This window comes from Heloderma suspectum, chromosome 3 (assembly GCF_057233095.1).
Source record: "Heloderma suspectum isolate Gila_16-S chromosome 3, 16-S_ref, whole genome shotgun sequence".
Lineage (NCBI taxonomy): Eukaryota > Metazoa > Chordata > Lepidosauria > Squamata > Helodermatidae > Heloderma > Heloderma suspectum.
The window spans coordinates 1,168,844-1,190,819 of NC_139460.1; the positions used below are offsets into that span (position 1 = coordinate 1,168,844).

The 21,976-nt window shown below is 53.0% G+C and overlaps 2 protein-coding genes across 5 annotated transcripts in view; both read left to right on the forward strand.

The window, feature by feature from the left end:
• The window catches only part of LOC146349164 (uncharacterized), a 225,069-nt gene that overhangs the window by 111,440 nt on the left and 91,653 nt on the right, over nucleotides 1-21,976 (forward strand). The gene's annotated exons all lie outside the window — the stretch shown is intronic.
• The window catches only part of FHIP1B (FHF complex subunit HOOK interacting protein 1B), a 39,380-nt gene that overhangs the window by 11,728 nt on the left and 5,676 nt on the right, over nucleotides 1-21,976 (forward strand). For all 4 annotated transcript variants that reach the window (XM_084842150.1, XM_084842152.1, XM_084842148.1 and 1 more), the window contains 4 exons: nucleotides 17,260-17,590; nucleotides 17,966-18,577; nucleotides 20,813-20,971; nucleotides 21,767-21,853. In XM_084842150.1, coding sequence (XP_084698276.1) covers nucleotides 17,260-17,590; nucleotides 17,966-18,577; nucleotides 20,813-20,971; nucleotides 21,767-21,853 — 1,189 coding nt within the window. The remainder of the gene's footprint in view (nucleotides 1-17,259; nucleotides 17,591-17,965; nucleotides 18,578-20,812; nucleotides 20,972-21,766; nucleotides 21,854-21,976) is intronic.

Consider the following 21,976-nt stretch of genomic DNA (forward strand, 5'->3'; position numbering starts at 1 on the left):
ATTTTTATTAAGGACTTGGATGAGGGGATGCAGGGAATGCAGATCACATTTGCAGATGACACAAAATTGGGCAGGGTAGCTAATACCCTGGAAGACAGAAACAAAATTCAAAGTGATCTGGATAGACTGGAGCGCTGGGCAGAAAACAACAGAATGACATCTAATAGGGATAAATGCCAAAGTTCTGCACCTAGGAAAAAGAAACCAAATGCACAGTTACAAGATGGGGGATACCTGGCTCAACAACACTGCAAGCGAGAAGGATCTTGGAATTGTTGTCGATCACAAGCTGAATATGAGCCAACAATGTGATGTGGCTGCAAAAAAGGCAAATGCTTTTTGGGGCTGCGTTAATAGAAGTATAGCTTCCAAATCCCGGGAAGTAGTAGTTCCCCTCTACTCGGCACTGGTTAGGCCTCCTCTGGAGTCCTGTGTCCAGTTCTGGGCACCACACTTTAAGAAGGATGTAGACAAACTGGAGAGGGTTTAGAGGAGGGCAACAAAGATGACCAGGAGACGAAACAAAGCCCTCTGAAGAGAGACGACATGTTTCGCCTGGAGAAGAGAAGACTGAGGGGAGATATGATAGCACTCTTCAAGTACTTGAAAAGTTGTGACAGAGAGGCCAGGATCTCTTCTCGATCATCCCAGAATTCATGAGACAGAATCATGGGCTCAAGAGACAGGAAGCTAGATTTTGGCTGAACATCAGGAAAAACTTCCTGCCTGTCAGAGCAATGCAACAATGGAACCAATTCCCTGGGGAGGTGGGGGGCTCTCCCACACTGGAGGCATTCAAGATGAGGCTGGACAGCCATCTGTCAGGGATGCTTTGACTTGGATTCCTGCACTGAGCAGAGGGTTGGACTCGATGATCTCATAGGTCCCTTCCAACCATACTATTCTATGATTCTATAAGAAAAGCCCTGCTGGATCAGACCAAGAGTCCATCTCGTCTAGCATTGTGTTCACCCAGTGGCCAACCAGCTGCCCATGGGAACCCACACGCAGGGCATGAGTGCAACAGAACCCTCCCATCCATGTTCCCCAGCAACTGGTGTGCATAGGCAGACTGCCTCTGTTACAGGAGGTAACCTATTGCCATGAGGACTAGTAGCCACTGATAGGCTTGTCCTCCATGAATTTGTCTAATCTGGTTTTTAAAGTTGGTGGCCATCACTTCATCTTGTGGTAGTGAATTCCATAATTTAGCTATGTGCTGTGTGAAGAAGCCCTTTTATTTGTCCTGAATCTCCCTCCAATCAGCTTGATGGGGTGACCTTGTTGGGTTAGGGAGCCTCTGTAGCTCAGTGGCGGAGCCCCCATTTTGCATGCAGAAGGTCCCAGGTTCGATCCCCGGCAGCATCCCATAGAATCAGAATAGTAAGGTTGGGAGGGGCCTAAAAGACCATCAAGTCCAACCCCCTGCTCAATGCAGGAATCCAAGTCAGAGCATCCCTGACAGATGGCTGTCCAGCCTCATCTTGAACGCCTCCAGTGTGGGAGAGCCCCCCAGCTCCCTAGGGAATTGATTCCCAGTTGGAGAAGATCCCATTGATAAGCAGCCTTTGAGTCCAGTTCTGTAGCCAACTGTGGATCCACCTGAGAGTTGTTTCATCTAGCCCACTTTGAGCTAGTTTGCTCATCAGGATATCATGGGGCACTTTGTTGAAAGCTTTGCTGAAATCGAGGTATATTATGCCCACAGCATTCCCACAGTCCACAAGGGAGGTTACTTGATCCAAAAATGAGATCAGATTTGTCTGGCAGGACTTGTTTTGACAAATCCATGATGGCTTCGAGTAATCATGGCATTGTTTTCAAGGTGCTTACAGATGGATTCCTTTATCATCTGCTCCAGAACTTTCCCAGGGATTGATGTCAGACTGACTGGTCTGTAGTTCCCAGGTTCCTCCTTTTCCCCCTTTTTGAAGATAGGGACAACATTAGCCCTCCTCCAGTCATCTGGCACTTCCCCCATCCTCCATGATTTCTCAAAGAGAATAGACAGCAGTTCTGAGAGTTCTTCTGCCAGTTCCTTTATGACTCTAGGATGCAGTTCATCTGGTCCTGGAGATTTGAACTCATTCAAAGTAATTAGGTGTTCCTTGATCATATGCCTGTTGATCTCAAGCTGCAATCCTGCCCCTTCAGCCTGTACTTCGCCTTTGCCAGGGGGGTCATAGACCCTCTTTTGGGAGAAGACTGAGCCAAAGTAGGAATTGAGCTCCTCTGCCTTTTCCTTGTCATCTGTTATCATTTTGCCATCCTTATTTAATAGCTGAACCACCCTTTCTTTCCTCTGCCTTTTACTATGCACGTATCTGAAGAAAGCCTTTTTGTTGCTTTTAGCATCCCTTGCTAACCTCCGCTCGTTCTTAGCTTTAGCCTCCGTGACGCCATACCTGCAATTCTGTGCTACCTGCCTGTACTCTTCCTTTGTTGCTTGTCCTTCCTTCCACTTCTTATATGTGTCCTTTTTTGTTTTCAGGTCATCCCTAAGCTTTTTGTGAAGAAGCCACATTGGCTTTTTCTGTTGTCTTCCACCTTTTCTTCTTGTTGGAATGGTTTGTGATTGTGCCTTGAGAATTTCCTTTTTTAAAAGCTCCCACCCATCTTGGACTCCTTTTCTCGTTAGCGTCACTTGCCATGGGACCTTACTGATCATTGTTCTGAGTTTATTAAAATCAGCTCTCCTAAAATCCAGGGTTCGCGTTTGACTACACTTGGCTTTTGCTTCCCTTAGAACCAAAACTCAAGTACAACATGGTCGTGTTGCAGAACTCAGAGAGACCACGGAGTGAAGGAAAAAGAGTTCTTTATTTAATGCGCGGGCTTAAGGCTGGAATCACTTCCAAAGAGCCAAAAGCCCCGATTTACATCAGCACATTGTTTTTATAGATATTGTGACACATAGGAAACGGCTCCTCCTCTCCCTCCCGTGTGGGGTTGCAGTCCTCAACATTTCTTCTCCTAGCACCATTGTTTATAATACAAGAAATGGGTTATAGGGTAGCCATGATAAGCAGAGAACATGATATACATATCACTATGACCTTAGCCTTTGTTGACAAGTTAAGAGATTCCTGCGTCTCGTCAGCTTACAAACATATATTTCAGAGAGCAAGAGCTCAGCAAGAACATGAAGCATGAGACTGCATGAGGCTACTTAGTCTGAACCCCAATATGGCTGCTACATTCCCCCCTTAAATGCATAATTTCATTACGCAAATAGACATTCTGGTTTGCGAAGCATAACACAGGACTCTTATAGCAACCCTCTTACTTAATATCTTGTTGAGCTATTAGAGCGTAGCGGGCGGCTGTTTTTGTGGCTGAGGCAGTAAACAGATTGCTTAAGCAACGCATAAACCAGGGAGTGCAGAAGCATAACAGTACCCTTACTAATGCCACTGGTAAGATCAGAACAAATAATGCTTTGAGCCAGCTGAGATCTGGAAGCCAAGAGGTCAACCAATCGAGCCAATCATGTCCTATTTTGATGTCAGCACTATATGGTGCAGCTTGTTGATCTGCTCATCTACAGCATTTCTATTATCAGTTAAATTAAAACAGCAAAGCTTTTGGTGCGTCTCACAACCCAGATGATGAAGAAGGAAGAGGTAATCTATACCAGCTCAATTTTTTAGGACAGCACCTCTTAGATTACGCAACTCTTTATTTAATAATGACAATGCTTGTGAGGTGGTATTTGTTCTAGCTACGATGGGAGTACGTAGAGTGAACTCTGTAGGGGGTAAGATTTTCGTAACTATGCCCCAGTCAGAATTTTGGGAATAAGTCAAGTTTATATTAAAATTGCTTAACATAGTCTCATTTTGAATTCTTTCAGGATGCTTACAGACAGGTATTAGGCAAGAGCTAATAAGCCTGTTCGCAGGTATGTCTTTTGGTAAACAAAAATGCTTTACTCCAGTGATGTTAGCTAAGTGAAGCCAGTAATTATCAGCGAATCGCTGGGACAGACTTCCCCCTCCAGGGGCAGACCCCCCTTTTTCATACCTTATTAAGGAACTATAATACAACTCCACTAACACTACAACATGCATATTTGATCTTATCATAGAATAGTCATAGAATAGTAGGGTTGGAAGGGGCCTACAAGGCCATCGAGTCCAACCCCCAATCTTCTTTGGGATCTGACCGTACGCTGGGCAGCTATTCACCTGGCTAGCTGCAGTAGGGTCTAGTCCCCTTCTTCAATTTTCCCCAGTTGCAAGTCTGACCATACGCAGGGTGGACAGTCTCCCGGTGTGCCCACAGTAAGGTCTAGCCTGAGTCTTCTTACTGCTTTTCAGAATGATTTTTAAAGGATTTTCAGGATTTCTGGTCACAGTCCACTCCCCCCCCCCTCGCTCTCTTGACTCGTGTCCAGTGTATCCAGGGTTGAACTCCAGCTACTTTCACAGCTGTGGGGGTGGAAAGTATAACAGTTTTCGGTCCTCTCCATCTGGGAGTCAAAGGGTCATTTTTCCACTTTTTGACCCATCTCTTGGTTGGAAAGGATGAACTTCTGTAATGGGAATTGGGGGCTTATTTTCTAAGACAAAGCGACGCTGGGCTTGAAGAACTTTGCCCAGTGTTTGGACTTCTTGTTTAAGGCTAACGTTTGCTTGCTCTTGATGCCGCTCCAGTGTCAATCATGAAGTCAATGTCACGGCCCCTCTCAAGCTGTCTTCTCTCTCGCCCGTTCTGGCTCCTTTGGTTTTCTCTTTTGTGTATTTGATTTATTTTATTTTGGCATTCATGCCACCAATGTCCATTTTGTCCACACTGGGCACACTGTGCTTCTGCCTCTGCTGGGTCTTCTTCTATTTTTTTGTCCACGTCTTCTTGGGCCTCTGGGTCGAGGGGGGTATATTGGCGATAGGCATCTAAAAGACGCTCCAAGTACGCTGTGGGGCCTCGGTGGCACCTTGCAGCACTTTAGACACCTTGGACATATTAACTGACTTTTTCATACCTGCCTTCATGGCTTCTAACAGCAGGGTTGTTGTTGTTTTTATTTACAAGGAGACTTTATTGGGTAACTTACAGCACACAGGCATACCTAATGGTTGGATCAGACAGCTTCTCTGAACCACGAGCTATTGGGCTAAATGGGTTTTATACCATACATGTTACCCATGAGGCAGCACAACACTAGCAAGCATTTTCAGCATAGGCTAGAAGTGTTTGGTTCTCAGGCACAGCTTCCTGTAAACAAACTTCACTTCCCAGGCAAAGTGCTTGATAACACTTTCACTCATTAGTATGGGAAGAGAAATCTCTCTCTTTCTTTTGCTTTCTTTTTCTTGCTGATCTGCCTGTATTGCAGATCATGTTTCAAACTTTTTACATAAAACTTTCCGCTCCATGCACCAGCCTTGTCTCTTCATGTGTCTTTTTCAAGTTAAACTTACTTAAACCTTTCTGCCCTACACTAGTCCCAATGACGCACATTTGGGATAGGCTCTTCTCCTTCTAGTTACATTTTCTCATCTTAAAGAACTATTACATTATTGTGGCTACTTTACCCCCAGGTAATAAGCTCCAGGCACAATCAGCTGCTTATTATTCACCCTGGGGGCAACTGTGGTCACGCTTCTTCTCTACAAATGTTCTTTTTCTTTGCCTCTTGCCTTCTCTTTCTTCTTCTTCCCCCCCTTTCTCTATCTGTCTGCCACTTTCTCTATTTCTCTGTCTTTTCTACTTGTCTCTGTCTTTCTCTACTTGTCTTTGTCTTTTCTCTTGTCATCCATTGGGAACCACACTCAGTATCATTTGGAGTTGCAACTAACACTAATCTGCAAATATCACATATATTTTATGATATCTAAGAAATCATAAAATATACACAACAAACTTTTTTTGCAATTTAACACAATGAATGGAAAACACTTTTTGCGTGGTAAGGCATGATGGAGCAGATCTAGCAATCATACTGCTCTTCTGGCTGCATGCTCAGGGCCCATCAAAATCAAGGGATGGGCATACTCACACACGCAAAGAGTTCTAGGTCACCATTTTTGCATCGGCAACTCTATGCTGCATGAGTTCTAGCAGAAGGAAATCTAAAAGTCATAGATCAAACTTAGCCTGTTGTGCACTGAGCTGACTACAACACAGACACACGGTCTACAGCAATGAGAGTTCAAGTTTATGAAAAACCTCACAGCACTGTGAAAAGGCGGGGGGGCTCTCGGGGCTATCGATCACTAGACAAGCTAGCCAGGGATTTACAATATCACACACACACACCCCCTCTTCTCTTCCCCTTCAACTTGGTACACGGAAGCAAAGTGCCGAAACTCAGGACGCTGGGGGGTGATGGGCATCGCCTTATACTTGCATTCTTCAGGCAGCCATTAATCTTCTTCGGGGAGGCGGTGGGGTGATTTGCAGGACTCCAAAGGCAAGCTTCCCAGTTTGTTTGTATTTGTAAATCCCAAGCTCAAAACAGGACACGAGGTACAGGGCAGCCAAATCCTTGCTTTGGCACAGGCAACAAATAACTCAGGTCAGCTTTCTTCGCTGGGGTCTCAAACAGGAAAACAGTCTTAATTTAAAGTTGTAACATCACTGACAGCGTCAGTCAGGCAGCCAGCTCCACAGATCTCACTGTTTTTTAAGACAGTTACTCTAATATCTTCTTCTCAATCAGGTTGGGTCTTCCAGCTTACACAGTTTATTGCACCTTCCAGGAGCATGGTAGTAGCGTGATTTTGGCTTGGCCAGGAACATGCTGTCTGGTTTCTCGGTCTCTTCAGCACACACACTCAGGCAGTCTAACACTGGACACTTAAATTAGTGAGATTTCTTCATTGCAGGGAATCCCACAGCAAAAGCTTAATGGCTACGCTCTTCAGAAATCATATAGCTGATGGTCTACAGGCTCTACGAAATTCTAGGACAGTTCAAAGCTAAACACGGTTACCTTGACAGAGATCTTCATCGTGGTCTTTCCGCTTCATTCTGTCTTGGGACAGTCTTAAGGCACACTTTCTACTCGAAGAGGGGTCTAGCCTGTGCCCTGGGGGCTGATTCTTCACCTTTATTCCATTTTGCGCCTTTATCTTCTGGGTCTTCATTTTTAGTTTCTGTTTCTTAGGGATTTCATCTCAATTAGGTGAGGTGATGATGTTGCACAACTCAGAACGTTGTGGGCAATTCTCCTGCCCCCCCTCTCGGCGCACTAGGCTAATGGCTACTTCTTCGGCCTTACACTCTCACGCTCCCACGCTTTGTTAAAAGCCAGGCTGTCCTGCATCATTTCTCTAATTAATAGCCTCAGATCTTGTGTTTTTTTTTTTCTCTCAGCTCGACCTTGAGCTTTTTGCTGTTTCTTCCCTCTATTCTGAATCCTTTTTAAAAAAATCTTTTTCCTTTTTTTTTTTTAACATACATCTCAAGGGGGTGCAAGTCTTGCTTCCCCCACCTCCCATAGCCTCCCTCTTAAGATGAAGATGGACACAAAGAGGGAAGGGGATTGGTCAGCGAGTAAGGGGTCTCACTGGCCGACATAAAAGGAATTTTTACACCACGCACTTTGCTACTGGCCTGGGCACCCGGACGGTCAACGGTATGCTTCAGAAACCGCAGTAGCCACTCACACAATCATCAATTTCACCACTTCATTCATATGTCCCTGCCACCCACTTTTCCGCTAGAGCGAAGCAGTTTCCTCAGCGCCTTGCTGAGTATTAGTGCCTGCTCGGGGGAGTGATCAAGTCCCCCCTCCACCCCCAAACGGGTGGGTCACCTTTTGTATACGTATGCTAACACTGACCTTCTTCATAAGGCGGGGCCCTCTTTTTTTCTGCCCAGTGGCCTTTCTCCCTAAAGGCGGGGCCCTCTTTTTCCCGTATACTTGCCTTTCTCCTGAAGGCTTCCAATGTGGGTTTCAACTCAATTGCAGCTGCTGTATGGGCAGGGCTCAAGTTCCTTCCTCCGCTTCCCAAGGTTCTCTTGCCGCTCACAGCTGTTCGGGCAGGCTCGGCGCAGGCTTTCTCGCGATCACCCGACAAAAAGGTCGGTGGCGCCAAGAAAGGGAGGCGTGCGCTGAGCCCTCCCTCCTGGTGCGGCGATTAAGAGCAGGCACCTGCCACGTCTCTGTCTCAGCCTGCCACAATCCGAGTCACGGCACCGTTTATGTTGCAGAACTCAGAGTCAGAGAGACCACGGAGTGAAGGAAAAAGAGTTCTTTATTTAACGTGTGGACTTAAGGCTGGAATCACTTCCAAAGAGCCAAAAGCCCCGATTTACATCAGCACATTGTTTTTATAGATATTGTGACACATAGGAAACAGCTCCTCCTCTCCCTCCCGTGTGGGGTTGCAGTCTCAACATTTCTTCTCCTAGCACCATTGTTTATAATACAAGAAATGGGTTATAGGGTAGCCATGATAAGCAGAGAACAGCAGAGAACATGATATACGTATCACTATGACCTTAGCCTTTGTTGACAAGTTGAGAGATTCCTGCATCTCGTCAGCTTACAAACATATATTTCAGAGAGCAAGAGCTCAGCAAGAACATGAAGCATGAGACTGCATGAGGCTACTTAGTCTGACCCCCGATATGGCTGCTACAGTCGCTTTCCCCCAGAGTTCCTGTAACTGCTACTTTATCCACTAAGTCATCTCTGTTGGTTAGGATCAAGTCAAGGATAGCCGATGCACTAATTCCTTCCTCTACTTTCTGTAGGAGAAAATTATCCACCACCCAAATCAGGAATTTCCTGGAGGGGCCACATTTTGCAGAATTTGTCTCCCAACAAATATTGGGGAAATTGAAGTCCCCGATTGCTACTACATCATGCTTCCTTGAAACTTTGGCAGTTTGCTTTTCAAAAGTTTCATCCTTGTCTTCTCCTTGATTGGGTGGCTGGTAGTAGACTCCGACCACCATGTTCCTCCGACCACCATCTCCAGGTAGGGCTGGGAAGGAATCCTGCCTGAAACCCTGGGGAGCTGTGGCTGCCAGTCCGTGTTGACAATACTGGGCTCGATGGACCAAGGGGGGTCTGGCTCAGGATAAGGCAGCCTTGTGTGTTCCGTCATTATGAGAGAAAAGTGTTTCTCTGCTTCCTCCATGCCATGCATCTCCGTTGTGTGTTCCCTCACTGGTCTTTTCTCTAAACTAAACAGTCCCAACTGTTGTAGCGTTTCTTCATAGTTGCTCCAGCTGGAAGGAATAGCTCTAAGATATCCCATGTCGAGACTTCCTTAGGAGAGCAGCCATGACCGTTTCTGAGGCCAAAAATGGCAGTGCAGGAACCAGCACCTGGCCCACCTCCCAGCGTTGCTCCCTCCTCTTTGCTGTGCCTGCTCTTGCAAAAGCAGAAGGGGCAGGCCAGCTGGAAATGCCCGTCACGGAGGGGTTGAAGTGCGTCCTGGGCAGCCCAAAGCCGTGGGGGAGCACCAAGCCTGCCGAATGTGCTTCTGCGGCAGCGGCTCTTGGCACAGCAGCGCCCCCTGGCTTGGCACCCGCGGCGGCGCCATGGAGAGGTTAACTGCCCGGCAAACACGCTTCTATCCAGGGGGTGTAATATTCACATGGTTGTAGTTATTATGGAAGAGAGAAACGTAATCTCTGCATTTTTAAAAAAATCAGATTTAAATTTTAAGAATCTGATTTTGGTACTTAGAAGCGGTTACTTTCTGTCCCCCCTGCTGGGCAGGGGTGGTGATTGAGCTGCCGAAGGATGGAGGTGTTGCAGCCAGAAAGGGTGGCTGCCTGGCTCCTGCCCCCTGCCTGGTCTCGTGTGCCCCCCCCCCCCAGCTTTGTTCCCGCTGGCCTAGCATTGCAAGGAGCCCAGAGACGTGCTCTGCTACGCCCACCCGTGTGTTGTGGGGAGGGGCATTTTGAGGAGCCTGGCCTGGCGGAGTGCAGGAACGGCTGGGCCTGACTGGTCTGGGCATAGAGGGGGTGTTGAGTCCCATTCTGGAGACAGGGGTGGGGGTTGCCTGGGATTCTGTCCTCCGCCTGCCCTCCGCCCCTCCCAATGCCCCCAAGAGCTCTGGCCAGTGGCTGCTGGCCTTGGGAGAGCCGAAGCCCTCCTTGGGGGAGGCGCCCAGCCTGCTTGCTTTCCTTCCTGGAGCCATCCCGGCAGGTGGGGCTGCACCAGGATCAGCAGGGCCTTTTGGAAGCTGCTGAGAGTCTCCGCTGGGAGGGCCAGGCTTGGACTCCAGCAGCAGCAGTTCTGCAGTTTGGGGGACTGGTGAGTCCTGATGTGAAGGCCCCCTAAAAACAGGGAAAGCCCTTAAAAACACTCAATTTTTCCCAAAGTCAGAAAAAGTCCCGGACACACACACACACACCCTATTTTCCCCAGCTTTTCCTCCCTGGGCTTTACCTTCCTAGTTTTGCCATGTGGGCTGGTGGGAAGGGCTGCTTCTCCCCTTGAGCTGGGGGCAGTGGAAGGGGTTTCCTATGCCAGGTGCCAGGGCAGCCCAGCTCTCGCACAGCATGGGAGGGAGGGGCTGATCCCCCTGTGCCCCTCCTGCAGCAGCATTGAGCACTGTGTCGGGTACCCTGTCGGGCGCCTAGCCACTGAGAACCTGTTCCCTGCTAGGCTCTCGCTGGCCCTGATCTGTGCCGCCCATCCCATCCTGGCCCTAGCTGGCGCCTTTTCCACTGCTGTGCCGGGTGAGAGTCACTTGGCCCACTTCCCGTGGCTGGCACACCCCTTGCAGGGCACCTGGCGTGGCCTGCCTGGCTCTGGTACAGGGCAGAGTCCAAGCAGCACAGGGGAGTGGCTGGGCGCAGCTGAGCACCTCCGCTGTGCCGCCTCTGGCTGTGGATTGGCCTGGCTGGCTGGCTCCCGGCTGTACGTCTCTGGAGAAAGACCTGGCTCTCTTGGCCCTCCTGCACAGAGCTGGGGGGGGGGGGTGTAGGATCCCTTCCCCAAGAGGCCAGGTGGGTCCCCCTCTGTGTATGTGTGTGTTGGGGGGGGCTTGTGGGAGTCAGGAGCATGCCCCTCACAGTGACGGCAGTGCCAGGGAGAGGGCGCTGCGTGAGATTGCCCCCAAGGGCTAGGGTTCACGGTGCAGGGTTCAGACATGACCCGCTTGGGGCATGGAGGCCAGAAAGGGTGGGGCGGCTGCTGCTCTGCCAGGCTTCTTTTGTGCTTTGTGGGGTGGGAATGCAGGACCAGCATGGGGGGGTCCACTTCTAAGCCAGAGAGCACCGTTTGAGGACTCCCAGAACGGGAGGGCACAAGGCCTGGCATGCCCAAGGGGGCAGCACCCCTTTGGGGAGAGGTCTCCAGCACAGTTCCCATCATGCAGCATGGGGTGTCGCTTCTGGCAGTTCCCCAGCCTGGCTCTGCAACCTCGTTTTGGAGGGGGGCAGTGCAGGCCCCCCTGTTAGAAAAGGAAGCCAACTAACGTGCCCCTTCCTGCCCTGGCATTTGGGTCCAAAGGGATGAGGAGAGGAGGAACTTGCCGGGGGGGGCACCCCAGCACCCCCTCCTTCCATCGCAGCTGTAGGGGAGTCGGGCTTTCTTCGGAGTGGCTGGGTGGAATGGAGCTGCCCCACAGAGGGCTGGCAGCGAGTGGGGTCAGGGGATTCTGTGTGCTGCCCTTGGCTTGCTCCAGGCCAGCTGGTCTCCGGTTGTGCATTCAGAGTGGAGCCGTGCACATCTCCCCAGACCCCGGGGCGCATTTTGTCCTGGGCACTTGCTGCGCCAGGTTCGTGAAGGCGGTATGTGAGGTGGCTGCCGAGGGAGCCCGGCGGGGAGCCCTCAGCCCTGCCAGGGGGATCGAAAAGGTCCGGAGTGCACTGGGGTGCACATCCTGCTCCAAACAGGCTGGCTCCTGGGGGCACAGTTGGGGCCCGAGCCCAGGAGTGCTGCCCCTCCATGTGTGTGGGCGGCAGCGGGCCCGTTCAGAGATGGTGACTCTGCTGGGCTCTGTTGGCAGCGTGAGGGATTCCCCTGCCGGTGCTCTGGCACCAGCCCTTCCTGCTCCTGTTAGGTGAACATGAACCACCGACTTGGCACTTGCGAGGTCAGGGCATGGCGGCTGCTGTTGCTGCTGTACCACCGTGCTGGAGATGCTTTGATGCCCCCCCCCCCCCCGCACCACTGCTGTCTTTTGGAAAGACTTGGAAGTAAAAGGTTCATGATGTTGCCATTATGTTACAGGCAAGCAGCATTAATGTGATCGCCTCTGCCAGACAAGGAGCTCGTTGGATTCGGAATAAGTGTTTCAGAAGTTTTTTCTTGATCTTTTTTGTCTGTCTTAAGCAAAGCCCCCAAAAGCAGATGCCAATTAATAGTTTTCATTTCTTTTGAGAAAAGTTCTTTTTAAAGGAGATGCAATTTCCCCCTGAAGACGAAAGTATCAGAATGAAAGTTGGTGTGCACATTTAGACCAGAACTTACTTGGTTTGTCGTTGAACTCACGCTTGACCCCCAAGCCCATTGCCGTGAGGGCCACTTGCAAGCGAGGGCCCCCCGGCTTTGGGCTGACATGGACTACACAGGTGAAGTGTCACATACTCCTTCCTGTGGTGTTTCTGTGATGCTACCCATCTGTGCGAGGCCGACTCTGCTGGCCTTCCTGCTTGGTGGGGAGTGTGCCAGAGGACGTTGTTCCACCCACTAGTCATCGTTGCCACCCATTTTGTCCAGGCACAGAGTGAACTGTGGCGCTATGAGATCCCAGCCTACAGAGACAGCTGTAGGAGGTCCATCAGTGTGGGAAGCTCAGTTGTCATAGAATCATAGCATAGTAGGTTTGGAAGGGGCCTACAAGGCCATCGAGTCCAACACCCTGCTCATGCAGGAATCCAAGTCAGAGCATCCCTGACAGATGGCTGTCCAGCCTCGTCTTGAAGGCCTCCAGTGTGGGAGAGCCCACCGCCTCCCTAGGGAATTGGTTCCATTGCCGTATTGCTCTCACAGTCAGGAAGTTTCTCCTGATGTTCAGCTGGAATCTGGCTTCCTGTAACTTGAGCCCATGATTCCGTGTCCTGCACTCTGGGATGATTTTGCTTTCCTAGCCCAGCCCGTTGCTACAGGGAAAGAGCTGGCTGTACCGACATCCCAACAAAGCCATCCCACCGCCCCCTCCTGTGTAAATGTGTGTCCTGGAGGAGCCCCCCATCCCCCACGGGGAGCTTGGTGGTCAGTGTCAGAGGCCAGGGCTGCCTTTCACTGGCTTAGACCCTCTGTGGCTGCTGCTCCCAGACCAGGTTTGGCCTCTTGCATCCATGCTTTGGCAGCCCCTTGGAAGGCACTCTGCATGGGGCTGCCTCTGCAGGAGGTTTGGAAGCTTCCTCCGGCACAGAATGGGGCACTGATCCCTTGACTAGGGTCGCTCTTGGGAGGCCCTTGCGCCACTCCCGGCTCAGCTGCTCTGGCTTCCCAGGAGCTCCCGCGGCCAGCTGCCCTTGGAAGCCCTCCACAGCTCAGGCCTCCGCCTGCTGTCTCTCTTGTGGATACAAGGGCGATTCTCCATGGCGGAGGCCCTCTCCCTGTTGAAGGGCGGCTGAGGCTAGTGGCGGAGGTGGCAGGGTGTGCCTCTGGCATCAGGCCTGGCCTCTTCTCCAGCTCTCCCTGGCAGTTCCCCATTTCACCCTCTTCAGGGCAGATCCCTGGAGGCATCATTTATTTCAGCCTCTTCAAGGCAGATCCCTATTTCAGCCCGAGATATTTCAGTCCCTTCTTGGTCAAGCATCTCCGGTCTTCGCTTCTGGTGCAGCACAGCTGAGCAGCACTGGCAGTCTTGCTCCGGCAATGCAGGCTGGGCATCACAGCAAGGCGCGAGAAGAGGCAGAATGGAGCACTTTGTGGGGAAGGCAGAAAAGGGGACCCTGCCAGGCTCAAGTTCTAATCGGGGGCGTGCTGAAGGGTCTCAGCGTTCAACATGGCTGCCGATTGTGTACCTAGCTGCGGGGGAGTGAGGAGAGAGGTCAGTGATAAAGAGCGCAGCACCTCAGATTCCATGAGTCAAGTTGCATTTTCCATATATCGGGGATCTTGTTGGACTTCAGGTCCCATCATCCCCTGCCCCTTGGCTGTGCTGGCTAGCACTGGTGTGAACTGCGGTCCAGCAGCACCCAGAGAGCCCCGCGTTCCCCATCCGTGCTGCATGTCCTGGGGCTGCCTGCAGGCAGATGCTTCCTTCATTTGTGGATTGGGGCTGGTCACTAAGGGAAAACTGGTGGCCCTGTTGAAAGCATCTGGCTCAAGAGGAACAGAGGAAGGGGTGTTGTTGCAGTCGATTGCCAGCCACCCAACCAAGGAGAAGATGTAGATGATGCTTTCCAACAGCAAATTGCAGATATTACGTGGAAGCATGAACTGGTAGTCCTGGGGGACTTGAATTACCCTGATATCTGTCGAGAGACAAACTCTGCCAAGCAGGGTCTCTCCAGGAAATTCCTGACTGGCCATACAGACAGCTTTCTCTTTCAGAGGGAGGGCTGAGGGGGTCAGCCATCCTCGACTTGATTCTGGCCAGTAGGGGAAAAAAGGTGGCAAACAAGATGTCTGACAGGTAACAAAGACATGGTGGAACTACTCAACTCCTACTTTGGCTCAGTCTTCTCCCAGAATTGGACCTGAGTCCCATCCAACATACGTGAGAAACAGGCTGACGGAGTGGGAGTGGATGGATCTGTCAAGAACAAGTCCTACCAGACTGATCCTATTTCATTGTTATATAGGGTAACCCTTAGTAAATCCTGGAAGTACTGTGGATGTAATAGGTCTGGACTTCAGCCAGACATTTGACCAAGTGCCCCATGGTGTTCTGATTAGGAAGCTAGTTAAGTGCAGGCTGGATGGTGCTACTACTAGGTGGCTGGGGAACCACATTGAAAGAGTGCTCAGCAAAGGTTCCTCCTCAAGCTGGAGGGAGGTATCGACTGGGGTGCCACAGGGCTTGGTCCTGGGCCCAGTACTCTTCAACATTTTTATTAATAATTTGGATGAAGAGGTGTGGAGCATGCTTATCAGGTTTTCAAATGAGACAGAATTGGGTGGGTTAGCTAATACCTTGGAAGACAAAAAGAAAATTCAAAATGATCTTGATAGGATAGAAAACTGGGCAGAAAATAACAATCAAATTTAACATAGAGAAGCGCAAAGTTCTTCATTTAGGAAAGAAATCAAATCCACAGGTATAAGATGGCGGTACCTGGCTTCACAATAGTACGTGGGGAAAGGATCTTGGAGTTGTCACTCGATCTTAAGCTGAATAGAAATCAGCAGTGTGGTGTGGCTGCAAAAAGCAAATGCAATTTTAGGCTGCGTTAATAGAAGTATAGTTTCAACCATGATAGTGATAGCTCCACTCCAGCCTGCTCTGGTCAGACCTCACCTCAAATACTGTGTCCAGTTCTGGACACCACATTGCAAGAAGGATTCAGATAAATTGGAACACGTTCAGAGACGGGCAGCAAAGATGATCAGGGGACTAGAAATTAAGTCCTTTGCAGAACAATGGGAGGAACCAGGGATGTTTAGCCTTGAGAAGACTGAAGAGGGATATGGTAGCACTTCTCCAGTACCTAAAGGGTTGTTGCTCCGAAGAGGGCTGCAACCTGTTCTCTGTCATTAAAATGGTGGTGGTGTTTATTCGTTCAGTCGCTTCCGACTCTTTGTGACTTCATGGACCAGCCCACGCCAGAGGTTCCTGTCGGCCGTCGCCACCCCCAGCTCTCCCAAGGTCGAGCCCGTCAACTCCAGAATATTATGAAGGTGACAGTCAAGTCTGTCACCTTGAGAATATTATATTATGTGGCCAAAGTAGTTCAGTTTTGCCCTTAAAATGGTACAACATGAAATAATCAGCTTAAGCTAAATGAAGGCGTATTTCGGTTGAACATCAGGAAAAATCTCCCAACAGAGCAATCAGGCAATGGATCCAGCTGCCACGGGAGGCGGTGGGCTCTCCGCCACTGGAGGCATTCAGGCAGAGATGCTGGAACCTGGGTTCCTGCACTGAGCAGGGGCTTGGACCCGATGGGCTAATGGCCCCTAAGAAATCTCATGGTTCTGTGCTGTGACCGATACTGCAGGGGTGGGCAGAGTGTAGATCTCCAGATGTTTTGGACTTTAGCTCCCAGGAGTCCCTACCAGCATGGCCAATAACCAGGAATGCTGGGAGCTGAAGTCCAAAACATCTGGAGAGTTACTTTGCCTGCGCCTGCCGTACTGGACGAGAAGTCATGAAGCTACAGTAAGCTGTTAGGAGTGGATATGTTGAGGCTGCAGGAAGGATCACTGGTGCTGCTTGGGCAAGGGTTGCACAAGTTGCATTGCAGTTCAAGTGAGATCAGAGGGAGTGACTTGGAACGTCGTATGGCCATGCATGTGCCTGCCTGTCTTTGAATGTCTGAGACCCACCCTCCGGAGTTCTCCGAAGACAGCTTCTAGTGGTTCCACTGAAGAAGGCCCCAAAGGAACTCTGGGCCACAACGCATTGGGCTTACATAAGAGTAAAGCCATTCTCCTAGCATCATGAGCTGTGTTCACTCTCTGTGGATTTCTAGGGGATGCTTTCCACTTCGTTCATGCTCACCATGGCTGCATAAGCCCATACTTTGCTTTAACGGTTTGTGATTTCGTGGTATTGAGAAGCAGGCAGGTTTTCAATTCCTACTTCTTGCGAAGCAGCCACTTGGCCCACCTGTGTACATGGGATGGTCTTGCATCCCACTGAGGCCTGAGAGAGCCTCTGGAGGACAGTGGGCAGGGGCGAAACCTGCCCCAGGTGGCAGCGGGGCTGGCAGGGTCTCCACGGTTTGCTGTCATCCTGTTTGTTGTCAATGGCTCCTGTGGATTTAGAGGGGGCAGAGCCTTGCCCTTGGGGGCCTCCATGCGATTGGAAGGGGGCGCCCCATCTCCCTCCCCCAACCGTGCCCTGGTTTTCCCTCCTGTTACTCTCTGCTAACCCCACAGAGGTCAGTCGCTGTTCTGAGAAATGGTGCAGTGGGCCAAGGGCAGCGGTGGAGGAGGCGGGGTCTGTGGCCCGCTGCCAGGCTTTTGCGGGGAGATGCCGCGTCCCTGCCTGCGCAGCGTCCCGGGCGCGCTGCATGCTGTGCTGGGGCCTGTGCCATAGGGGGCTGCTTCCTCTCTCCCCGTCCTGCCATCACGGTGACCATTTTTCTAGGATGAAATGTTGCTCAGATTATTTTATTCTTTTTAAGGGTTCTGACCCTCCCCCCAAATTCCAAATCTAGGTAGTGGAAGCAAAGCCAGCTTCACCCCCCCATCCCCCCCATCTGTTGCCTCTTTCTCCACAGCTTTGTGCCACCTCCAGAGCAGCATGGCACACTCCGCCCTGTGGACCGGCAGCCCCCCTGCCCCGCCCCGCCCCACAGCAGCCCTGGGAGAAGCAAGGCAAGGGCCGGGCAGCCACCTGTGACCTTCGACCTGCCTGCAGCCGCTCCCCACCCTTCCCTGCAGTTTCCGTGTGGTGCGTGGCCCTTCCCGATGGAGAGGATGAGCTGGCTGAGCAAGTTGAACCCCCGGGCGGCAGCAGGGCATCGGGCGAGCCGGGCAGCCAGCCTGCAGAACCCTGTCATGGCAGACCCCGAGACCTGCCTCATGGTCTTCCAGAATCACTGGGCCCAGGTGAGCAGGAGGTACACGTGGGCGGGGGGGGGAAGGCCGAAGGCGGGGCTCTCACCAGTTCCCCTGAGGCACTGACTGCGGGGCGGGGGCGGTGGGGGAGCGCACAAGTGTGGCAGAAGTGCGTGTGTGCCAGTGCAAGCCAGGCAGGGCGGAGAGCATGCAGAGCTCGTTCTCTCACTTGCTGCTCGGGCTGGGCTGGGGTGGTTGTGGGGCTCGAGGGCTGCCCTGCTCCCGCGGCGCAGCACTTGGCCCTGGTCCGGTCCAGCAGGACTCTGGCTGCGGGGGGAGGGGGACTTCTTTTCGAGGCCATGCCTGGGAGGGGGTCCGCCCTAGGCCAGCTGCCCTTCCTGCCACCGCCGCCCGCTCTCCCCGCAGGTGCTGAGGATCCTGGAGAAGCGGGGCTCCCGGCCGGCCCAGGGCGCGGCTGATGACCTCAGTGCCGTGCGCAACAACACCTGCCAGATGATGACCCTACTGGCAGAGGAGCGCCCCTGCGCCGGGGCCACCGCGGGGCCCATCCTGGCGTTTGTGGCGGCGGAGGGCGTGCTGGAGCGCCTGCTGGGCTGGCACCTGCAGCGGGACGTCCCGGAGGAGCGTAAGGTGGAGCTGCTGAAGCTGTACGAGGCGCTCCTCAGCCAGGCGCGCCAGCCGCTGCTGCGCCACCCAGCCCTGCTCGGCCCGCTGCTGCGGCTGCTGGGCCTGTGCGCCGGCCCGGCCTCTCCACTCCTGGAGAGCAGCCTGGTGCTGCTGCTCAACCAGCTCTGCGTCTCAGTGGCCAGGGAGCCCCCGCTGCTGGAGCTCTTCTTCCACAGCCCCTCGGAGCGGGGCCCAGCCAGCCTCCTCGTCTTCTCCCTCCTCGTGCCCTTCCTCCATCGTGAGGGGCTGGTTGGCCAGCAGGCCCGCGACGCCCTGCTCCTCCTCATGGCCATGTCTGCCGGCAACTGTGCCGTCGCCCAGTACATCACCGACAACTCCTACTTCTGCCCGGTAAGGGGGGGGGGGGGCAGGACAGGGTCCTTAGTCCAAACCCCTTCATCTGAGGAATTGAGGGCGGGGTCCCTGTTTTGCCTCAGCTGCCGGGGGCAGGCACAGCAGGGCATCAGAGCCCCCTGCCCACTCCCGAATTCACCCTTGGCACCTCCTCTGGGTTTTAAATATTTCCCTGCTGCCATGAGGAGTAGGCACGTGGGTTTTCTTTTTAATTGTTGAAATGAAGTCAGATTTATAAAACAGTAGAAAACCCAAAAACTGTCTGTGGAGGAGGACAAAGTGTTCAAAATATCAGACCAGAAATAGAGAAAATGATTATTCAGTGTACGTAGTCTATGGTTTCAGTGCTAAGCTAGTGCAATAATTTATTGTCACATATTTTCCAGTGGTTTAGTTCAAATCCAGTATTCCAGTTATAGAGTAGGTTTTGTTTGTGATGTTTTTGCACTTTTTTTTTTTAAACAAGGGAAGGTTTGATTTTCAGGATGCGTCAAATCTGTGGCTACGTGGCCAAGACATAGGTCTCTTGGCACTCTTAGCTTTAGCCTGTGAAGCTGGGAGGCCAGATCTCATTGGGGTCCGTCCTGCAGGGGGTGGGATGCTGGCCTCGGCGGCCCAGGGCCCAGCCAGTTCATGACCTCCCAGCGTTCCTGTGGAATTGGGGCACCCCCCCCCCCCCAGCCGTGGGAGGGCCCATGGCTCAGCTGTGGAGCCCTTCGTTTGCACACGGAAGGCCACAGTCTGCCCCGGCTGTGCCTCCAGGTCCGCAGGGAGGGCTTCTTCGCCTGAGACTGCCCTGGAGAGCCACAGCTGCCAGCCAGAGCGCTGATCCACACCGAGCTGGCGCTGGAGCATGGCATTACCCCTTGGAGCGGCTGAGGCCAGGTGGGCTTGATAGCTGAGCTGTTGCTGCTTGGCTGGGCTCAGTGGGGCTCTGAGACTGGAGGCAGCTCCTTGGCAGGCTCACCCTTTCCTGGGCGGGAAAACGGCACCCGGGCCAGGCTGTGCTGGCCAGGGAAGAGCAGGATTGGCCAGCCTGAAGCAGAGCAGCGGGGACTCCTCCCCACCAGCTGCCCCTTGTGGAGTCGGTTCTCTCGGGGGCGCCCTTTGTCTGCCAGAGTGGCCAGCCGGCTGCCCCAGTGGGAAGCCCGCAAGGAGGACACGGATCTCTCCTCCAGGGGTTTGTCCAGTCCCCTTTTAAAGCCATCCCGGTCGGAGGCTGCCACTACACCTTGAGGTAACGGATTCCACGGCTGAACTCTGCACGGTGGGAAGAAGGCCTTCCCCTTATCTTGTGCTGGATCCCCACCACTCAGCTTCATGGGGTGACCCCACTGGCATCTCGTAGGATGAGGGAGGGAGGCAAGGGTCTCCCTCCGCACCTTCTGCATGCCAGGCCTCTTGGTTGCCCCTCTCCTGTGTGCCCCTTTTCCCAGGCTCACAAGGCCAGGGCACCCTTGTGTGGCAGCGCCTTCCCCTGGAAGCCCCCTGCAAGCCGCTGGCTCTGCTGCAGAGGCAGAGGTGCACGTCCCCCCACCATGATTCCTTGCCCTGTGTGGAGCTTCTTTGCCACATGCGGGCCTTGGGCGGGGTTTCTGACATGCCCACGCAGGAGGAGACCGGTGGTTGGCAACAGGAGTGGGTTCTGCAGCACCTCTGCAGTCCAGACTTGCCAGTGCGGTGATGTCGCTGTGTGAATTGAGACCTCTCTCCCAGTGTTTCTGTGTCCAGCTGCGTCGTCCCTTGAGAGCCAGGCTGTCTCAGGCACCAAACCCCGGAGGCAGGTGGTACAAATCCTGTCCCCTGGCCGTCTTTGGAGTGGGGCTCTGAGCTCCCATGCCCTCTGCCCTGAGGCTCCCCCTGTGGCCCTGAAAGGCCGTGTGGAGAGGAGCGCTTCTTGCACCCTCCTGGGCTCAGCAGGAGCGGATCCTGCCCCGGATCCCGCCTTCTGTGGATACGGTGTTCATGCCACCTGCTTTACTTCCAGCTCTGAAAGCAGCTTGCAGCCTTTGCAATGGGGCTCAGATGGATGTGCGCACAGAGGTGCTTCTCCCCGCCCTGCACGCACCCTGGGCACAGACACTGTGCTCTGCAGGGCCCCTCGCCCTCTGGAGCTGCCCTTGGGGCTTCTGTGTCCCCAGAGGCCCAGGGAATCCACGTATAGAGGCGCCCTGGAACGGTGCCTCCGATGTATCGTGCGCCCATTGTTGATGCTCCCCTTCCCTTCCACAGGTCCTGGCCACTGGCCTGAGCGCCCTCTACTCCTCCTTGCCCCGCAAGCTGGAGGTCCGGGGGGACGACTGGCACTTCCTGCGCCGAGAGGACTGGATCGGGGTGCCCCCCCTTGTCCTCTTCATGAACTCCCTGGAGTTCTGCAACGCTGTCATCCAGGTAGGTGTGCCTCTGAGGGGCCAGGGCCAGGGTCCTTGCTCCAGATCCAGGCTCTTGGCTGTTGTGGTGGAGCTGCACACCCTGCTAGCGGCCTCTCGCCTTTGGGGCAGACATGGTTTGGGGCAGGAAGACGAGCAGATGGGCCCCAGCTGGCCACAGAACGTTGGCTTGCAGAGAGTTGTGCCCACAAAGGTTTTGTGGGCATGCCCCTATGGATGGGAACACCAGCCATGTCTGGGGAATTTGCCAGGGGCTAGGTTTTATTTATTTTTATTTTATTTTACTGCGTGCTGGAATGGTGCAGCCGGAATGCCTATGGAGCAGGTGGCCAGCCCCGTCTGTTGGAGTGGGGGGAGCCAGGTGTGCAGGCTGGTGGAGTCCAGCAGGCTTGGCTCACTGTCATGGCCAAGTGACTTCTCCTTCTCCTCTTTTTCCTTCTCCTTTGGTCCTTCACCACCACCTCCTCTTCCACTTTTTCTCCTCTTTTTCCACCTTTTTCTTTTCCTCCTCCTTCTCCCTTTCTCCCTTTCTTCTCTTTCTCTTTCTCCTCCTCTTTTTCTCCTTTTCCTCCTTCTCTTTCTCCTCCTCCTCCTTTTCCTCCTCCTCCGTGGGTTTTCTCGAGGCTTAAATGATGCTGTAGGAGCAGGTCTTCTACCTTGGGGAAGGAGACTGGGCTCAATCCACTGGAAAGCTTCCCCCTCCGCCCCTCCGCCAGCTTTCTGCGGCATCATGTGGCCCGGGGGGCGGGCGGGAGCGGAGCTTCTCCTCCTCCTCAAGCTGCGCTCCTCTCCGCAGGTGGCCCACCCCCTGGTCCAGAAGCAGCTGGTGGATTACGTCCATCACGGGTTCCTCGTGCCTGTCATGGGTCCATCCTTGCACAAGGTAAGGTCCGTCTGGCAGGTGTGGGGCCGTCGGCAGCAAGAGCGCTGCGGGAAATGAGAACGAGACATGCTTCTTTCCGCCGTTTGCTCGGGCAGCTCAGCTTTGATGGGGAGAGGCCAAGGC